Below are 16,383 nucleotides of genomic sequence, written 5' to 3'. Positions count from 1 at the left end.
GGAGAATGTGCCCCCCAATTAAAAAAAACGTTTTTTAAAAGTAACATTTTGAAGTAATTGCTTTTTTCACCAAAATGACACGGAACTTGGTCCAGTATATATAGAGGCGCCGCTCCCCGTGACCTTCAATCCTTTTTTCCACGCACTGTACTCACTTTAGGAACACTGCTTCTTTGAAGTTTTTTTGCTTCTCGTTTTCTTCGACGATATGCAGAATCCAACAAGGTTTTCGGTGTTTAAACCCTGCATCCACTGAGGCCGTCAAATGTCTGTCTGAGAACCTCTCTGGATTTGTTTTTATTGTCTCGGTGGGGAGCACGACACGCAGGATTGCGCATCATGTCTGTCGATTCACTGGGAACATGAGGTGAAGCTGTTTCAATCCTCCACAAGAGTGATAAATGAGGTCGCCCGACACAGATCGCCGCACTGAAGAATGGTCCCCGGTCTGCAAGGACAAAAAACACTGCAAGAGGACTCTGTCTCGCAGCAGTTCTTCGAAGCACCATTTTCTTGTCTCATCGAATAAGAGGAGCCAGCACTTTAGGGTCATCGCTGAGGACCAGGCTCCACAGGTACTTTTCCCTACCCAATCCTGGAATGGGAGGCCTCCAGGCTCAAGATGCTTCACATCTTTGCCAAGGCCTTGGCACCAGCATCTTCGGCCTCAGACCCTCTGGCACCCTCCGAGTCTATCACATATGTCATGCGGCCATGCAACTTTGGGCCCAGCCTCACGAGTGATGGACAAGGTCCCAACTCATGGTCGCACTGCCCCATCTTTCGATGTTGGTCCTCCGATCTTGACATTTCCCGCCACTGTGCTGAAGGCACATACCGGAATTCCTCGAATAGGCCCTGTTCCCTAGGAATGCATTCATGTCTTGCTTGGAAGATATCTATGATGATGATGGGAACCCCATTCCTTTACGATTGAACCCCTGCAACCTAGGGAAGTTAGGGATTTCCCAGAGGAGTTCTACAGTGAACAAAGGATCTTGGTAGATCTTGAGGCATTCTTTCAGATGCAAGTGGACTGGACACTTCACCAGAATTGGACATATTCCCTGCTCCCACCTTGGGCAAGACTAAACAGCGCCTTACTGGCCAGGGTGGTTGATGCCTTAGGATTTGTGGCCCCATCCAGACCTAAGGTACAAACTAGCTAACAGATATTCGGGATGAGGGCCCAAAGAAAGAGATCCTACTACCTTTCAACCAGGCAGTAGAGGCACCAGTCCTGGAACTGTGGCATAAACCTGCATCAGTCCTAACTGTACACCAGGAGTGGGTAAAAAAGCACTGTCAGTCCCTCTGATCCTGTCCGCCCATGCATTGTCAGGGAGTTTAGTTGTGAAGGCTGCCATGGCAAGTCTGTAAACTACCTCTTTTCCATCTTTGCCACCTGACCGGGAGAGTAAAAGACCGGATGCCTGGGGTATTTGTTGGCTCTGCAATCCTAATTCTGCGGTGCATGCACAACTCATGTGCCCTAGCCAAATGGACCTTTGGGTTTTGGTCTGTCATCTCAGAGGGGGCAGAACACATCCCTGAGTGTGAAATGAGGGATGTATTAAATATCTGGTTAATGATGACAAGGAAACCCTCATGCCTGAAACGCCAATTGGGTACGCACTGTGTGGCCAGAACGATGGGCACCAGCACGCTTTGGAGGAGCTTGTCATGCATGGCTAAGATCGTTGGGGTTTGCCCTGGATGTCCAAGAGAAGTTTCTGGACATGTCGTTTGATGGCCACAACCGGTTCAGTACAAAAGCTGATGAAGCTCTGCAGAAATGCCAGTCTTCAAAGGTGACTGCAAAGTCTCTCGGACTGGGTGTCCAACGTCAGTGACCTGCGAGCCGTGTGGGCAGGGAGAGAGGCATGGGTTTTTGCCCCTTCACCTCCAATGCCCACGGGGAGGGATAAAGCCCCCTGAGGAAAGCAGGTGCAGGGTTTGGGGTAGGTGTGCCCTCAGAGGAGGTGCCACAACCTCCACCATGCCCCCCACTGCCCCAGGTACCATGCCTCTGTCAGTCAGACTTCCCCCATCCTTACCCTGAATATCCAAATTTGGCGAGGAATGGATGAATACCACTTCCAACGCCTGGTCCTTACAGGTCATTCACCAGGGATACAGTCTTCCTCTTGTGCATTTCCTCTGGACCGCCTGCTGGACCCTCTCCTGCTGGAAGAGGTCTGTCAGCTTCTGGAAAAGGGGGCCATAGATCGGGTACCCTGCTCAGAATGAGACAAGGGCTCGTATTCGACCTATTTTCTGGTGCCCAAGAATGACAGGGGGTTTTGTCCGATCCTAGATCTGAAACTTTGGAACTTGTACTTGTAAAAGGACAAGTTCCAAATGGTCACTCTGGGTCAGATTCCTCAGGCCCTGGATCTGCAGTATTGGATGGTCTAAGATCCAAGATGGTAAATTGCCATTAACAATTCAAGTTCCTGGAGTTCGGCCTTTCTTCAGCACCCTGGGTCTTCACTGCCTCAGATGTTTTCCTATCTTGACTACAGGCTCGTCTGAGCATGGCCCCCAGACCAGACATTGCTACAATTGTACCGGACATGCAACCAGTTCCACAGCTTGGGCTGCTCCCTGAATTTCAGGAAGTCTCATGTTTCGCCATCCCAGTCCCTCCGATTCATCGAGCCAGTCTTGGACAGCCACCAGGGCCAGGCTTTCCCGCCGCAGGACAGTGTAGTGAACATCTCCAAGATGGTTCATTTCTTCCAGCCACAGGCAATGGTTCCTGGCTCAGCTTTTCTGCGCTTGCTTGGTCTTATGGCCTCCAGCATTTTTGTAGTGCCAGAGGCTCGGTTGCGCAAGAGGTCTCTTCAGTGGCTTCTGAGTTGCTAGTAGTCACAGTTTCAGGGACGATCATGAGGTCTTCTACAGGTATTGGTGAAGGTGTCGGGCAACCTGGAATGCAGGTCACATAGAGAATAAACTAAATCTCCTGGCAATTCCCTGATCTATAAAGGTGGAAGGGTAAATACTAAACAACACAAATTGATCAGGGCGGACCCGAATACATTATGACTCCAAAAAAATAATATTGAATGAGTTTTACTAATATATTAGTTGGAAAGTAGACGTCACAATTCCATATGTCAGAGAAGTGTAAGACATATACTAACAATAGTGTAAACCAAATGTGTCACCGGAATGACAAACATTAATAAGAAAAACAATGATGCAATGTGAGCATAGTACAATTAGACATATACATAAAAATTGCAAGCATAAATTATTGCGAGAGTAGGAGGCTCCCATTGCATTTATTGGGAGCCATAGATCATTCTATTTGCTGAAAAAAAGCTTAATAAACAGTCTTTACACTCAATACCATGTAGGGATGTCGACACAGTTGTGATTCAGCCACAAGAAGCAGTTAAAGATGCTGTTAGTAAGGGGCCTTCATCAGGATGGATAAAATTGATAAATGTTCAATTAATGAGAATTCCTGTGTGTGTCGTGCATGTGTGTCTAGGAACAGCTGTCATAGGTCCGCTACTACTTGTTTGTAGGAGACCTGGCTGGGCGGCTGATTGATATTTAGGTTGCAGTCTGTGCTAGATATTGTCTGGTGCGCACTCTGACATAGCGTGTGTGCCCGAACTCTCTGAGGCGGCGCAATGGGCCGTGTGTGTATCACTGTTGATGTAGTCCCATAGAGAGACATCCTTCTTTTGACAACCCTGCTCCTAACTGACTCTAGTCAACAATATATCCCAGAAGAGCAGGGGCGCTCCCCTCCAAGACCTTGCGTTGAGTGACTTGTGGTCCCCATCGGAGTACCAGGAGCACATCAATTTGTTGGGTTTGAGAGAAATCAGGCTAGCCCTGGTCACCTTCATCCCCTCTGCATGAGGCAAGACTGTATTGATCCTGACGGACAACACAATTGCCATGCACTACTTCAACAAATGGGTAGTGTGAGCTCCTTGTCTCTATGCAGAGAATCAATGCGTTTCTGGTTTTGTGCTCTGGAGAACAGCATTTCTCTGATGGTGGCTCATCTGGCCAGCAAGGAGAACGTGTTAGCAAATGCCCTCAGCAGGAAATCATTTCCTTCCCATGAGTGCCAGCTCTGTCAGGAAATTCTGGAGGTGATTTTTTCCTATTGGGCAACTCCTAAAGTGGATCTCTTCGCTTCCAGTGCGAACAGTAAGTGCAAGTGGTTTTGCTCCAGTGAATTTTTTCGCAACAGGGGCTTTGGGGGTGTTTTGACAGTGGAGTGGGACTTTGACCTGCTCTATGCATTCCCGCTGATCCCTATCATACTGCTGGCTCTCAGGAGGCTACGCCTGTTTGGGTCATGTGAAGGGATCAAGAAGTAAGACACAGACAGCAGATTCCATTTTCTAAATAAAAGGTTTTATTTGCCTTAAATGTCAGGATGGAGTAAGGACTAACTTGCCCTATACTAAGGTGGGGTTTCGTTACCTAAAGAAAACTAAGGTTATAGTCCATGTCAGTAAGTTCATTCAAAAGTCTGTCTGTGTCCAAAACCTATACTTGCCCTCACAACTAAATATATACAAGGTGTAGGGATGTCAGCAGCAAAGGAAATAGTGTTCAAAACACAGTTCCAAGCTTCTTCCAGCTCTTAACCTATGCTCAGCTTACCCTTCCCCAAGTTCAGAACAGTTGCACATGGCCTCAGGGTTCCCTTCCCCTAATAGTTCATCACAGTTCACAAGCTCTTGGGATTCCCTTTCCCAAGAGTTACAGTATTTCAACTTGAAAACAATAATCAGTTCAAATGTTCTGGCTTTCACAACAGTTCCAAATCAACTCCTTAGCCATCTAGGCTTTTCAATAGTTAATTTGGGTTGCTCTCTGTCTGCCCTTCTCATGCACTTTAGCAACTGTAGCACAATATCAGCTTCTTTACATTTGCTTTTCTTGGTTCTTTCCAAGTAAGGGTCACTTGGTCTAGGCGCAGTTGTCAGATCACATGGTCCATCCATCATAGGTCACGCAACCGATAACCCTGGGCACTTTGTTATGCTTCTGCATTCTTCAGGTTTTCGCCAAAATAGGTTTTTTCTCTCTCTCTCTCTCTGAAACTGTGTCCTTGGCCCATGCTTATTTCAGATTCTCCTTGGCAGTCTCTTGGCTTTGCCACAACATATATCTCATACAATTCTATCCTGGCTTGCACTTGCTTTCACTGTATTCATGTGTTGCTTGCACTTGCTTTCACTTGCTATCGTCTCGTCCTGTATTCATATATTCTCATCGTATCTTTCAGTTCGTTCGGTATTCAACAACGCTCATTGAACTTCCCAAAAGTATTTATAAGATTCTGAATCTTGTTCGGTATTACTTGGTTTGAACTTTCACAGCAATCATAATAGGTTTCAGTTCGCTCGATATTCAAATATGCTTGTTTCCAGCCCACTGAGCACCCCGATATGAGTTATCCCTTCTTACACTCACCGGTAGGACTTCGCTCCTCTGGGCGTCTCAGGTCTGCTTCCCAGCTTCTTTCCACTGTGCATCATCCTCGTGGAGGTCCCAGCGAGCAGCACTCGCCACCCAGGGTTCTTGCAGCGGGTGCTCTGTGTTCCCTCAGAAGATGGTACAGAGAGCACCTTTCACTCTCTCAGCGGCCAGCAGCACTTGGGAGGCTTAGGTGTCCCACAGCTCCTGCCGTGGACACCGGGAAGGGAGGATGGCAGGATTCACATCACTCTCATGGACAACTTTCGCCCTGGCATCTCTCTCGCACTCCTACTCAGCATGGCTTCCTTCTACCCGGTTCCTCTCCAGCATATTCCGCTTCTGCACGCTGCGTCTCTTTCTCCAGGCCTTTTCACTCCCGGCCTTTTTTCTCTAACTGCTGGGTAGACACCCATTTTATACACCTGCGTTGCAGGTGTAAGTCCTTCACTTAAATTGCCTGACTTTGGTTAAGCCTATTAGCTGGGCATGCCTGGCTATTTCAATGAAACTCCGGCAAAGCCCTCTTCCTCATCTCAGTACCAAAGTGTTCGAATGAAGGGAAGTGTGCATAACTCCCAGTTGTTTCTTTCCCGTCCCAGTCTTAAGGTGAAATTACTTTGGGACCTCTTGAGTAGAGGAAATGGAGTAGGGACTGAAAATAGCCTATAAAGGCTGGGTAAATACAGGGTTCCTTTTTACAAGGGAAAGGGGGATACCATGTCTCACCCCCAAAGACATCCTCTCCCCACTCCCCAAGTTCCCACCACCCAGGTGACCCTCCCTCGCATATCCACCCTCAGGGTTGGGATCCAAGAGCTATGGCCTTCCCTGGCCACCTGAGAGCAGGATCCAGGGGAGTAGAAGTGAGGGTGCTCTCAGGTTCCTCCCATACTCTTCCCCTATGCGGGTTGGACCTAACTGTTTCACATGGAAACTGGGAGAGAAAGTCGATGTTGCTCTGATATCTGCCCTATCGGTGTTCCATTGTGAAGAAATATGGCTGAAGGTCCAGGAACCTCTGTGTAACTCCACGATTGGACTCCTTTCTCTGACTAATCCACACTAAAGGAGAATGGTCTGTGATTAGTCTAAAATTGCGGGTCTGTTTTAGAGTGGTATAACAAAGCTCATCCTCTTCCTCCCATCTGATCTTTTGGGGCTCAGCGGTTTTAAGCTTGTCTGTGCGTCAAGGGGGTCTATTGTAAAAATTTGGGATGGATCGGCAATAGTAGCTGATTAACCCCAAAATGGCCCTAAGACCTTTTTTTGGTTTTGGTGTGGTGTTATCCAGAACAGCCATAACATTGTCCTGCTCTGGTTATACAGTACCATTACCTACAAAATCCGTAGGTATTTGACTGTGGATTGAACCGACTTACACTTTCTGAGGTTAGCAGTTAAACCAGCTTTTCTTACTACTCCCATGACTGTGTAAAGGTGATACAGATGGTCTTCCCAAGTTTTACTGTGCATCACAATATCATCTATATAGGCTCTGAAGAAATCAGAGTAGGGTTGTGGAATTGTATCCATTAATCGCTGAAATGTTGTTGTGTGAGCCCCATGTAGACCGAATGGTAACACTTTAAATTAAAACAGACCTATAGGAGTTGCAAAGGCAGTTTCTCTTTGTCAGGCCCATGTAGCAGAACCTGCCAATAGCCTTTTGTAAGGTCTATAGTGGAGAGATAGACAGCATTACCCAGCCGGTCAATAAGATCGCAATACATGGTAATAGGTATGCATCAAAGGCAGATATGGCATTTCACTTTCTAAAGTCGATACAAAATCTCCAACTCCCATCAGGCTTTGTTACCAACACGATGGGAGAGGACCGGGGCTAGTAGACGGTTCAATAATATTAGCCTCAAGCATCTGCTTGACTTCCGGGATGATGGTTTCTTTTTGGGACTCATACAATTGGTATGGTTTTAAATGTACCATTTTGCCTTCTGGAGTGCGGATGTGATGATAAATACCCTTCACTCTTCCTGGCTCCTCTCTAAATACATCAGTAAACTATTTTAAGAGATCATACAGATCTTGCTTTTGGTTGTTACTAAGTTCAGGTAGAATCAGGGCAGTGTTATCCGAGTCCTCCGATAACAAACAGGACAAAAAGGTACAATTAGACTCTGAAGGACTTTTCCTCCATTCTTTCAAGAGGTTAATGTGGTAGACTTCTGATTTTAGGCGGTGATCAGGTTGGGAAATGTTATTTTTACAAGTGCCCATTGGCTCTAACACCGCATGTAATCCATGCCACTTAGATTTCAGTTTGTTCTCAGAAGTGGGTAATGTGAAGGCATCATGAAGCAAGACACAGACAACAGATTCACGTTTATTAACAAAAGGACTTTATCCTAAATGTCAGGATGGAGTAAGGCCTAATGTGCACTATTCTAAGGTGGGATTTCCCTACCTAAAGAAACTAAGGACAGTCTGTGTCAGTAGGTTCAACTTAAAAGTCTGTCTGTGGCCAAAACCTACACTTGCACTCAAAACTAAAGATATGCAATGTGTAGGGATGTCAGCACCAAAAGAAACAGTGTTCAAAATAAAGTTCTGAGCTTCTTCCAGCTTGGCTTGTTTCTGCTTCCCCTTCCCCAAGTGCAAATAGTTTCACAAAAGGACTCAGGGTTCCCTTCCCCAAGTGTAACACAGTTCCACAAAAAGGACTTGGGGTTCCCTTCCATAAAGTTCAAATAGATCCACCAAAAGACTTGGAGTTCCCTTCCTCAAGTGCAACAGAGTTCAAGTCTCTTGCCACAGAGTTAAAGTTTCTTAACTCTCAACAATGCTACCGGCTTCCTTTCAAATCCTTTAGTCTCTAAAATCCTTTAGTCCTTTACTCTCTGCAATAGTTTCGTTCACTTCAGCACTTATACCACACAGCCTTTGTCGTTGAATTCTATTGACTTGTTCCCAAGTAGGGCTACTCGGTTTAAGCACAGTTGTCAGACCACACAGTCCACCCATTACAAGTCACACAACTGATAACCAATGGCACTTTGTCATGCTCTTAGCTTTCCTTGACCAACACAGGTTTTCCACCTTGTACCAGTGTCAGTATTTCACATGTGCTGTGTTTTCCCCTTTGCAGTCTTTTGGCTTTGCCACAACTTATATTCACTTTGTTCAGTGGGTTATATCCTCTGCTACCACCTTGCGTTCACTTTGTACTTTTAAGTCCAGCAATTTGACTCTCACACTTGCTTTTCACTTAGTTCATAAGTATTCTTTATAGGCTTTCACTTTGTTCATCCTCAATGCTTCTTAGCAGGTTTCACTATTTTCACAATAGCACATCATTTGCTTTCGACTTGTGTTATAATTTCACATCATTTCCATATTTCCATATCTTCTCTTCAGTTCAGTATTCATTATATGCTGTTGGATTTCTCACAACACTGGGTAACTTGTTCATGATTTAGTGTCCATTCAATCTAGTTCCAAAACCCATTTTAATATGTTTTCCTTTGATTGTTAATTTTAAATGTCCAATTCCCGCCCCCGGAATGCTCCGGTCTGAGTGTTCCCTGTCTCACACTCACTGGGTCTGCTTTGGTCCACTGGGCATTTCTCTGTGGTTCTCCGTCTTCCACTTCACTCCCGGACACACGTCGGGAGCTCCAACGAGCAGCGCTCGCTCTCGGTAAACCTTCTTGCAGCGTCCTGAGGTGATCGGGAGGATTCCGTGTTCCCCAGCTCCAGCTGGGAACAAGCATCTCAGATAATTGCTGGGGTTATGGTCCTCACACGGCCCTCTCGGGTCACAGCACCTTTCGCCCCTCCTGAAAACACACAGTGTCCCCTCTGCCGGTCCTACTCCAGCCCGCTCCTTGCTTTGCTGCTGTTGGCTTCCCTCAAGGCAGGTTCTTTCCGTCAGTCTTGCTGGGGCTTACTTTTAAGCACCCATGGCCCTTCAATGTTGTAGGTGCAAATACTTTGCCTGACCCTACTTGTAACAATTACCTGGACATGCCTGACCCTCCATAGGCATTTTCTTCTTCTCAGTACCACAGTGGTGAAATTTGCGGTGGTGAAATCAACTAGGAGTGTGCATCACTCCTAGTTGCCGCTTCCTCGTCCCAGTCTTAAATGCATATCATGGTGGGGCAGAGTGTGTGTGTGTGGAAGGGAAAAGGAGTTACAATACCCTGCGAAGGCGGGGGAGGTTAGGGCTCATTCTTATATGGGAAAGGGGAATACCATGTCTCACTTGCAGATATCCTCTTTCCACTTCCGAGGTTTCTCCAGCCTGGTGACCCTACCCCGCGTATCCACCCCCAGGTCCAGTATCCAAAAGTGATGGCCTTTCCATGGCCGCCTGAGAGGAAAATCCAAGGAGAGTAGATGGGAGAATGCACTCAGGTTCCTCACAGTAACAATACTAATATATTTTGGCCTAATGAAAAGGATCTCAAAGAAACATATTTATCATAGGAGGCTTTCTGTTGTTCTTGTGCCTTGGCCATATGGGTTTGCACCAAAGATCTAACTACCGTCATATCCTCTTTAAGTTGGTTGTAAGTTTGAGAGAGTGGTATGAGGACTTCTTCTCTTTCTTCCCAGGTTTCTCTTAACACATTTAAGACATTCCGGAGCTCCCGTCCATGGAGTAATTCAAATGGGGGGAAACCTGTAGAAGCCTGAGGGATTTAACTAACTGCAAATACAGCATGTGGAATCATCTGATCCCAGTTTCTGACATTCTGTTCCTCTAACATCCGTAGTATGGTCTTCAGTGTCTTATTAAATCTTTCTATGAGACCATCTGTCTGTGGGTGATATACTGAGGTCCTTAAAGTGGTAATATGCAATAGTTGTTTTACTTCCCCCGTGTCATGACCCCCAGGGACGCACCACACACACCACTAGGCTGTAGCAGTGGCAAGCGTAGGAACACGGGCAAATAATGGACAACCATGGTTGCTGGCTGGCACAGGCACCTTATGGCAATGGCAGCATATCAGGGAATCAGACCCTACCAAGATTGCCGCCAGGTATGGACTCAACCTGTAACTCAATATGGCCCCCAGACAACTACATTGCTTCAGTAGGCCAATTGGTCTAGCCTCACAGGGTGCAGTCCGGGCCTATAAAACCACACCCTGGGCTTACCCTGGGCCCCACTTGGTGCGGGTAAAATCCAGAGACAAGTGGAAGACTGCTTTCCGCACTCAGTTCAGGTTTTTTTAGTACTCCGTCATGCCCTTTGGCTTGTGTAACGCACCGGCAGTGCTCAGTTCTTCATGAACGACGTCCTGAGAGAACTCCTGGAGAACTCCTGGACGTCTGTGCCATGGTGTACATTGACGATATTCTGATTTACTCTATGTTAGGCAAAATTGTATGCAGTATCCTGTTGGAGACTGCACAAGATTTGTCCTCTTGGCAATAGTTAACCCAACCTTTGGTATAAGCATGTACTACACAGGTTGGTAGAGTGATTGAGCAGACAGGTTTATCTCAAGAGGGCTCAATGTGATCTGTAGGGTTATAACATAGACTTTCACAGTGACAAATATCTGTATACTCAAGGTTTCTTGATTAAACAATTATTTATTTATTTAACAGTCAGTCAGTTTGAATAAGCCTTCTTTAGAAGGGAGCACATATGTAACACTTAAAATATACTTCAAAAATACACAGGCCCTCATTACAAGTCAGGCGTTAAGGGTTAAATGGCGCCGTCGGCGCCGTTAACGCTTAACGCCTGATTAAGAGGTCCCGGGTTTTAACGCCTGCTTTTTGCAGGTGTTAAAACCCATGCCGCAAAGTGACCTTGGTGCTAAGTACGGTGCTGCAATTTGCGGCACCGTACTTAGCGCCTTTCCCCATTCCCATTATGCCCTATGGGGCAAAAATTGGAATGGGGAAGGGCAAATGGTGAATGGGGAATTACCGCCCCACTCACCTTGGAATGGGGCGGTAATTCCGCCATCCACCACGCCGGAGTCCGGCATGGACCATGGTACTAATAGCACCATGGTCCAGCGCCGGACTTGTAATGAGGGCCACACTCTCAGTTTCAATAAATCAGTAGATACCCATTTGGGATGGCACACAGACATTTCCTACACCCTGAGGTGACTTAAATAACTAGGACACTGTGGACATTGATATATCACTGGTACATTTAAAGCAATACTGAGTTTGGTGTTAAAAGGAAAAGGTTACAGGGAAGAAACAATGGTTAACAAGTTTCTCAAACTTTTGAACCCCCCAATGCAATGTAGATTCATCCTTTCCGAGCTACACAATTATACAATGTGTGACTTTCTGGAGGGATAGTAAAAGCACAAAGTTAGAAGTTAGAAGAGTCTTCAGAGAGCCAGGACAGTCAAGGTTACTTGAGCAAAGTCTAGGGGAGCTAGAGATCTTCTTGAAGGTAAGTAAAAATTATTGCACGTTATAGAGAGTTTTTGTTGAAAAAGAAATCACTGTTTTGCCACAAGCTGGGACGCTTGGGAAAGGCAAAGCTGCAAGCAACTCTGCAAACGCAACCATGGCAAGTCTCAACTGAGAGCTAGCAAGGCTACACAACAAGAGGAAATTACCCCTTAGTTCACAGTACCTTAGGTCTGAAGAAATTGGTTCCAGCTGGCTTCTGTTCCTGTTGTAGGTCCTGCAGATCTTATTGTTCCTGGGCCTCGGTCGTGGGGACAAGAGGGATGACGTCTGGGGACTCCTGCACTACGGTTCGAAGGTCGGTGGCAGCAAACTTCAGATCAGCAGCAGTTCGCGGTTTCAGTTTCTCTGGAATAGCACCATTGCGGCTCTCGGATACCTTATGGACTTTCCTCGCATTTGGGGTCCAGCACTCCTACACAAAGGCCTCTTTGTAAATGTAGTTTTGAGCACAGTACTTATTGCAAAGTTCAAAGATATCTCTTATATCCAGGTTTCCCTCTGCCGGGATCAAACCTAACAAAAGTTCAAATTTTGCATCTCAGTTTCTTTCTCTTAGCGCTGCTTCTACAGCATCAGACATTTCACAGAGACATTCGATTGGGCAATCTTGTTTCGCCGGACTACTATGCTACTTTTTATCTTTGATTTACAGTTCTTTACAATGCTTTGATTTCTCACGCGTCTTATCGGCACACGCGCAAACCTTCATTTGTCGTATACTGTTGCTGTCAAGCTTAATTTAACACAGACCAGACTTTCATTGCTTTCATCAACTCACCGGCTGTGTTAATTCATTTTTGTCTTTCGTGGCTTTGATCCTGAAGTCAAGGCTGATATCACAACTGCCGCTGTACCTCTCCAACTCTGGCGTTCACCCGGAATGGTGGCTGGTATCCTTGAAATACAAAAGAGGTTTGTATCTTCTCTCTGGCTGGGCTTCCTTGAGCAACCCCCAAGGCCCTTAAGGAGGTAACAATCTCTCACCGGGGTGTCCAAGGTTTCTCCGTAATTCGGTTCCGTCCGTCGGCCTGTCGCTCTGCTACGGCTGGTTCACGTCGCCCTGGAATAACTTCTCCTTCTTGTGCAACCCCTTGCTCTGAGTGTGTCTCAGTGTTCCACCTTTTAACCATGTGGTGAGAGCTAATAGATACCACGTGTTTGTAATTAAGGTCAAGTGCCTGACCCTGCCTGATCTTATCAGTTGGACCTGTCAAATGTATTGCATGGGTGGTTCTCCTTTCTCGGCTCAGTGTTTGTGTAGGAAAGGGGGAGGGTCTGGGAAGTTGGAATATCATCTAAAATATAAAATAGGATGGGGCAGGGGTACATGTCTTGCTATCGGGTGTTCCTCCCTCTCTCCCCGAGGACCCCTCACCCTGGTGATCCTCCCACACTTGTCCACTCCCCGGGTCAGGGTCTGGATCTAAAGGCGATGACTTTGCCCTGGCCACCTGAGCAAGGGAACCCCGTGGTCTAGGCCGTGAAACACCCCTGGTCTTTCCCACTGTGCATCAGTGGACATCGTCCGAAACAGCTTTTCTGCATTCAATCCCGTGCTGAGAGGGGCCCTGCATTGAGTTCCTCTTCATTCTCCAACCTTGCAACCTTGCACCAGCAGTTGTCGCCAACCAGAAAAGTGTTCAAGCCTGCAACCCCTGGCCATCAGGGACTAGAGCTGAAACTGGGAAAAGCGACCTCAGACCCTCTTCAGAAGACCTTCCAACTCCTAAGAAGTATTGGAATATGGGGGTGAGTTGTACCCATGCTTACCGGAACCCCTAACACCCTGTTAAAGGTTTGATAACTTTCACACATTTTTATAACGGTTTAGCTTTGCCATTGCTTTGATATTGCTTTGCCATTGCTTTGCCATTGCTTGCTTGCGCAAGCACTCCGAACGTTGGGGACACTTTTGTTAGTTAGAATAACTTGTGCTCTACCACTGAGAACAAGGCCTCATACATTTTAGGGATGGACTTCTAAAGTTAGTGTTATATCTCTATGGACCAGTAGTGTTGCATACTAATACTTAACTTTCTTATCAGGGGTTTGTTATGTATTTTGCCCTACTCCAGTGATTGTATATATGCATCTTTTTTTTAGTGTTATGTGATAAAATTACAAGCTAGTAGTACTTTTTTATAGTGTTATATGGCCATAAATAAATAGGTATTTTTATAACTGTTCGAATAAGTGTGTTCCCTGACTCTTCATGTGTGTTCTCATTGAGGACCCTTTACAAGCTCACCACCTCTTGAGACTTAGCCTAGACTACTCGTCACTGCTAACTTGAACTGGTTTGGCTACAGCTCCCAGAGTTGTCCCTGTCACTAAACTAGGTTGGCCTTCTGTGCATCTGTTCACCTGGCCAGAGTATAGAAAATCAGTCCTAGCAGAACCCAGGAGAAATCAAGGGGCTCCTTGGAAGGTGAAAGGTGAAGCGAGTGCCTTGGAGCCGGGGAATGATAGTCAAGACTCCTGGCTCCAACGTCTGGTCCTTTAGAAGCTTGAGGTTTGGCTGAGGCAATTTGGGGGTGCAACGGCTAGAGGTCACCAGGAGGTGGCCCGTACTTGGACTTTTCTGGAGACTCTTGCTAGCTACATATCTGATATGTCCAAATTCTTTCCTTTCCTCCAGAAAATGAAGAATTCATGGTAAATATCAACAGCGCTGTGCTGCATATCCTAGACTATGTGAAGATTAAGCTGGGACTTCCAAAGGAAGGTAGGTAGGTGGTTTCCCTTCTCTCCGCCAGTCATGGTGTATGGTGGGTGGTTTCCCTTCTCTCCGCCAGTCATGGTGTATGGTGGGGTGGTTTCCCTTCTCTGCCAGTCATGGTGTATGGTGGGGTAGTTTCCCTTCTCTCCGCCAGTCATGGCGTATGGTGGGGTGGTTTCCATTCTCCGCCAGTCATGGCGTATGGTGCGTTGGTTTCCCTTCTCTCCGCCAGTCATGGTGTATGGTAGGGTGGTTTCCGTTCTCTCCGCCAGTCATGGTGTATGGTGGGGTGGTTTCCCTTCTCTCTGCCAGTCATGGTGTATGGTGGGTTGGTTTCCATTCTCCGCCAGTCATGGTGTATGGTGGGTTGGTTTCCCTTCTCTCCACCAGTTATGGTGTATGGTGGGGTGGTTTCCGTTCTCTCCGCCAGTCATGGTGTATGGTGGGGTGGTTTCCATTCTCTGCCCGTCATGGTGTATGGTGGGGTAGTTTCCCTTCTCTCCTCCGGTCATGGCGTATGGTGGAGTGGTTTCCATTCTCTGCCAGTCATGGCGTATTGTTGGTTGGTTTCCCTTCTCTCCGCCAGTCATGGTGTATGGTGGGGTGGTTTCAGTTCTCTCCGCCAGTCATGATGTATGGTGGGGGGTTTCCCTTCTCTCTGCCAGTCATGGTGTATGGTGGGGTGGTTTCCATTCTCCGCCGGTCATGGTGTATGGTGGGGTGGTTTCCCTTCTCTCCGCCAGTCATGGCCTATAGTGGGGTGGATTCCCTTCTCTCTGCTAGTCATGTTGTATGGTGGGGTGGTGTCCCTACTCTCCGCTAGGCATGGTGTATGGTGGGGTGGTTTCCCTTCTCTCCGCTAGGAATGGTGTATGGTGGGGTGGTTTTCATTCTCTCCGCTAGGCATGGTGTATGGTGGGGTGGTTTCCCTTCTCTTCACCAGTCATGGTGTATGGTGGGGTGGTTTCCCTTCTCTCTGCCAGTCATGGTGTATGGTGGGGTGGTTTCCCTTCTCTCCACCAGTCATGATGTATGGTGGGGTGGATACCCTTCTCTCCGCCAGTCATGGTGTATGGTGGGGTGGTTTCTCTTCTCTCCGCCAGTCATGGTGTATAGTGGGGTGGTTTCCCTTCTCTGGTGGGGTGATTTCCCATTTCGCCGCCAGTCATGGTGTATGGTGGGTGGTTTCCCTTCTCTCCGCTAGGCATGGTGTATGGTGGGGTGGCTTCCCTTCTCTCTGCCAGGCATGGTGTATGGTGGGGTGGTTTCCCTTCTCTCCGCCAGTCATGGTGTATGGTGGGGTGGTTTCCCTTCTCTCCACCAGTCATGGCGTATGGTGGGGTGGTTTCCCTTGTCTCCGCCAGTCATGGTGCATGCTGGGGTGGTTTCCCTTCTCCGCCAGTCATTGTGTATGGTGGGGGTGATTTCCCTTCTTTCCGCCAGTCATGGTGTATGGTGGGGGTGGTTTTCCTTCTCCCCACCAGTCATGGTGTATGGTGGGGTGGTTTCCCTTCTCTCCGCCTGTCATGATGTATGGTGGGGTGGTTTCCCTTCTCTCCGCCAGTCATGGTGTATGTTGGGGTGGTTTCCCTTCTCCGCCAGTCATGGTGTATGGTGGGGTGGTTTCCCTTCTCTCCGCCAGTCATGGTGTATGGTGGGGTGGTTTCCCTTCTCTCCGCCCGTCATGATGTATGGTGGGGTGATTTCCCTTCTTTCCGCCAGTCATGGTGTATGGTGGGGTGGTTTCCCTTCTCTCTGCCAGTCATGGTGTACAGTGGGGTGGT

The 16,383-nt window shown here is 47.3% G+C and overlaps 1 protein-coding gene across 1 annotated transcript in view; it reads left to right on the top strand.

Annotated features, from left to right (window-relative positions):
* C5PHXorf65 (chromosome 5p CXorf65 homolog) overlaps positions 1-16,383 on the top strand; it is a 310,330-nt gene that overhangs the window by 20,278 nt on the left and 273,669 nt on the right. The window contains exon 2 of the mRNA XM_069612252.1: positions 14,519-14,605. Coding sequence (XP_069468353.1) covers positions 14,519-14,605 — 87 coding nt within the window. The remainder of the gene's footprint in view (positions 1-14,518; positions 14,606-16,383) is intronic.

The sequence above is a fragment of the Ambystoma mexicanum genome, chromosome 5p, assembly GCF_040938575.1.
Source record: "Ambystoma mexicanum isolate Mex_15411 chromosome 5p, UKY_AmexF1_1, whole genome shotgun sequence".
Taxonomy (NCBI): Eukaryota; Metazoa; Chordata; class Amphibia; order Caudata; family Ambystomatidae; genus Ambystoma; species Ambystoma mexicanum.
The sequence above is the reverse complement of the archived record's forward strand: the minus strand, read 5'-3'. Positions and strand labels throughout refer to the sequence as shown.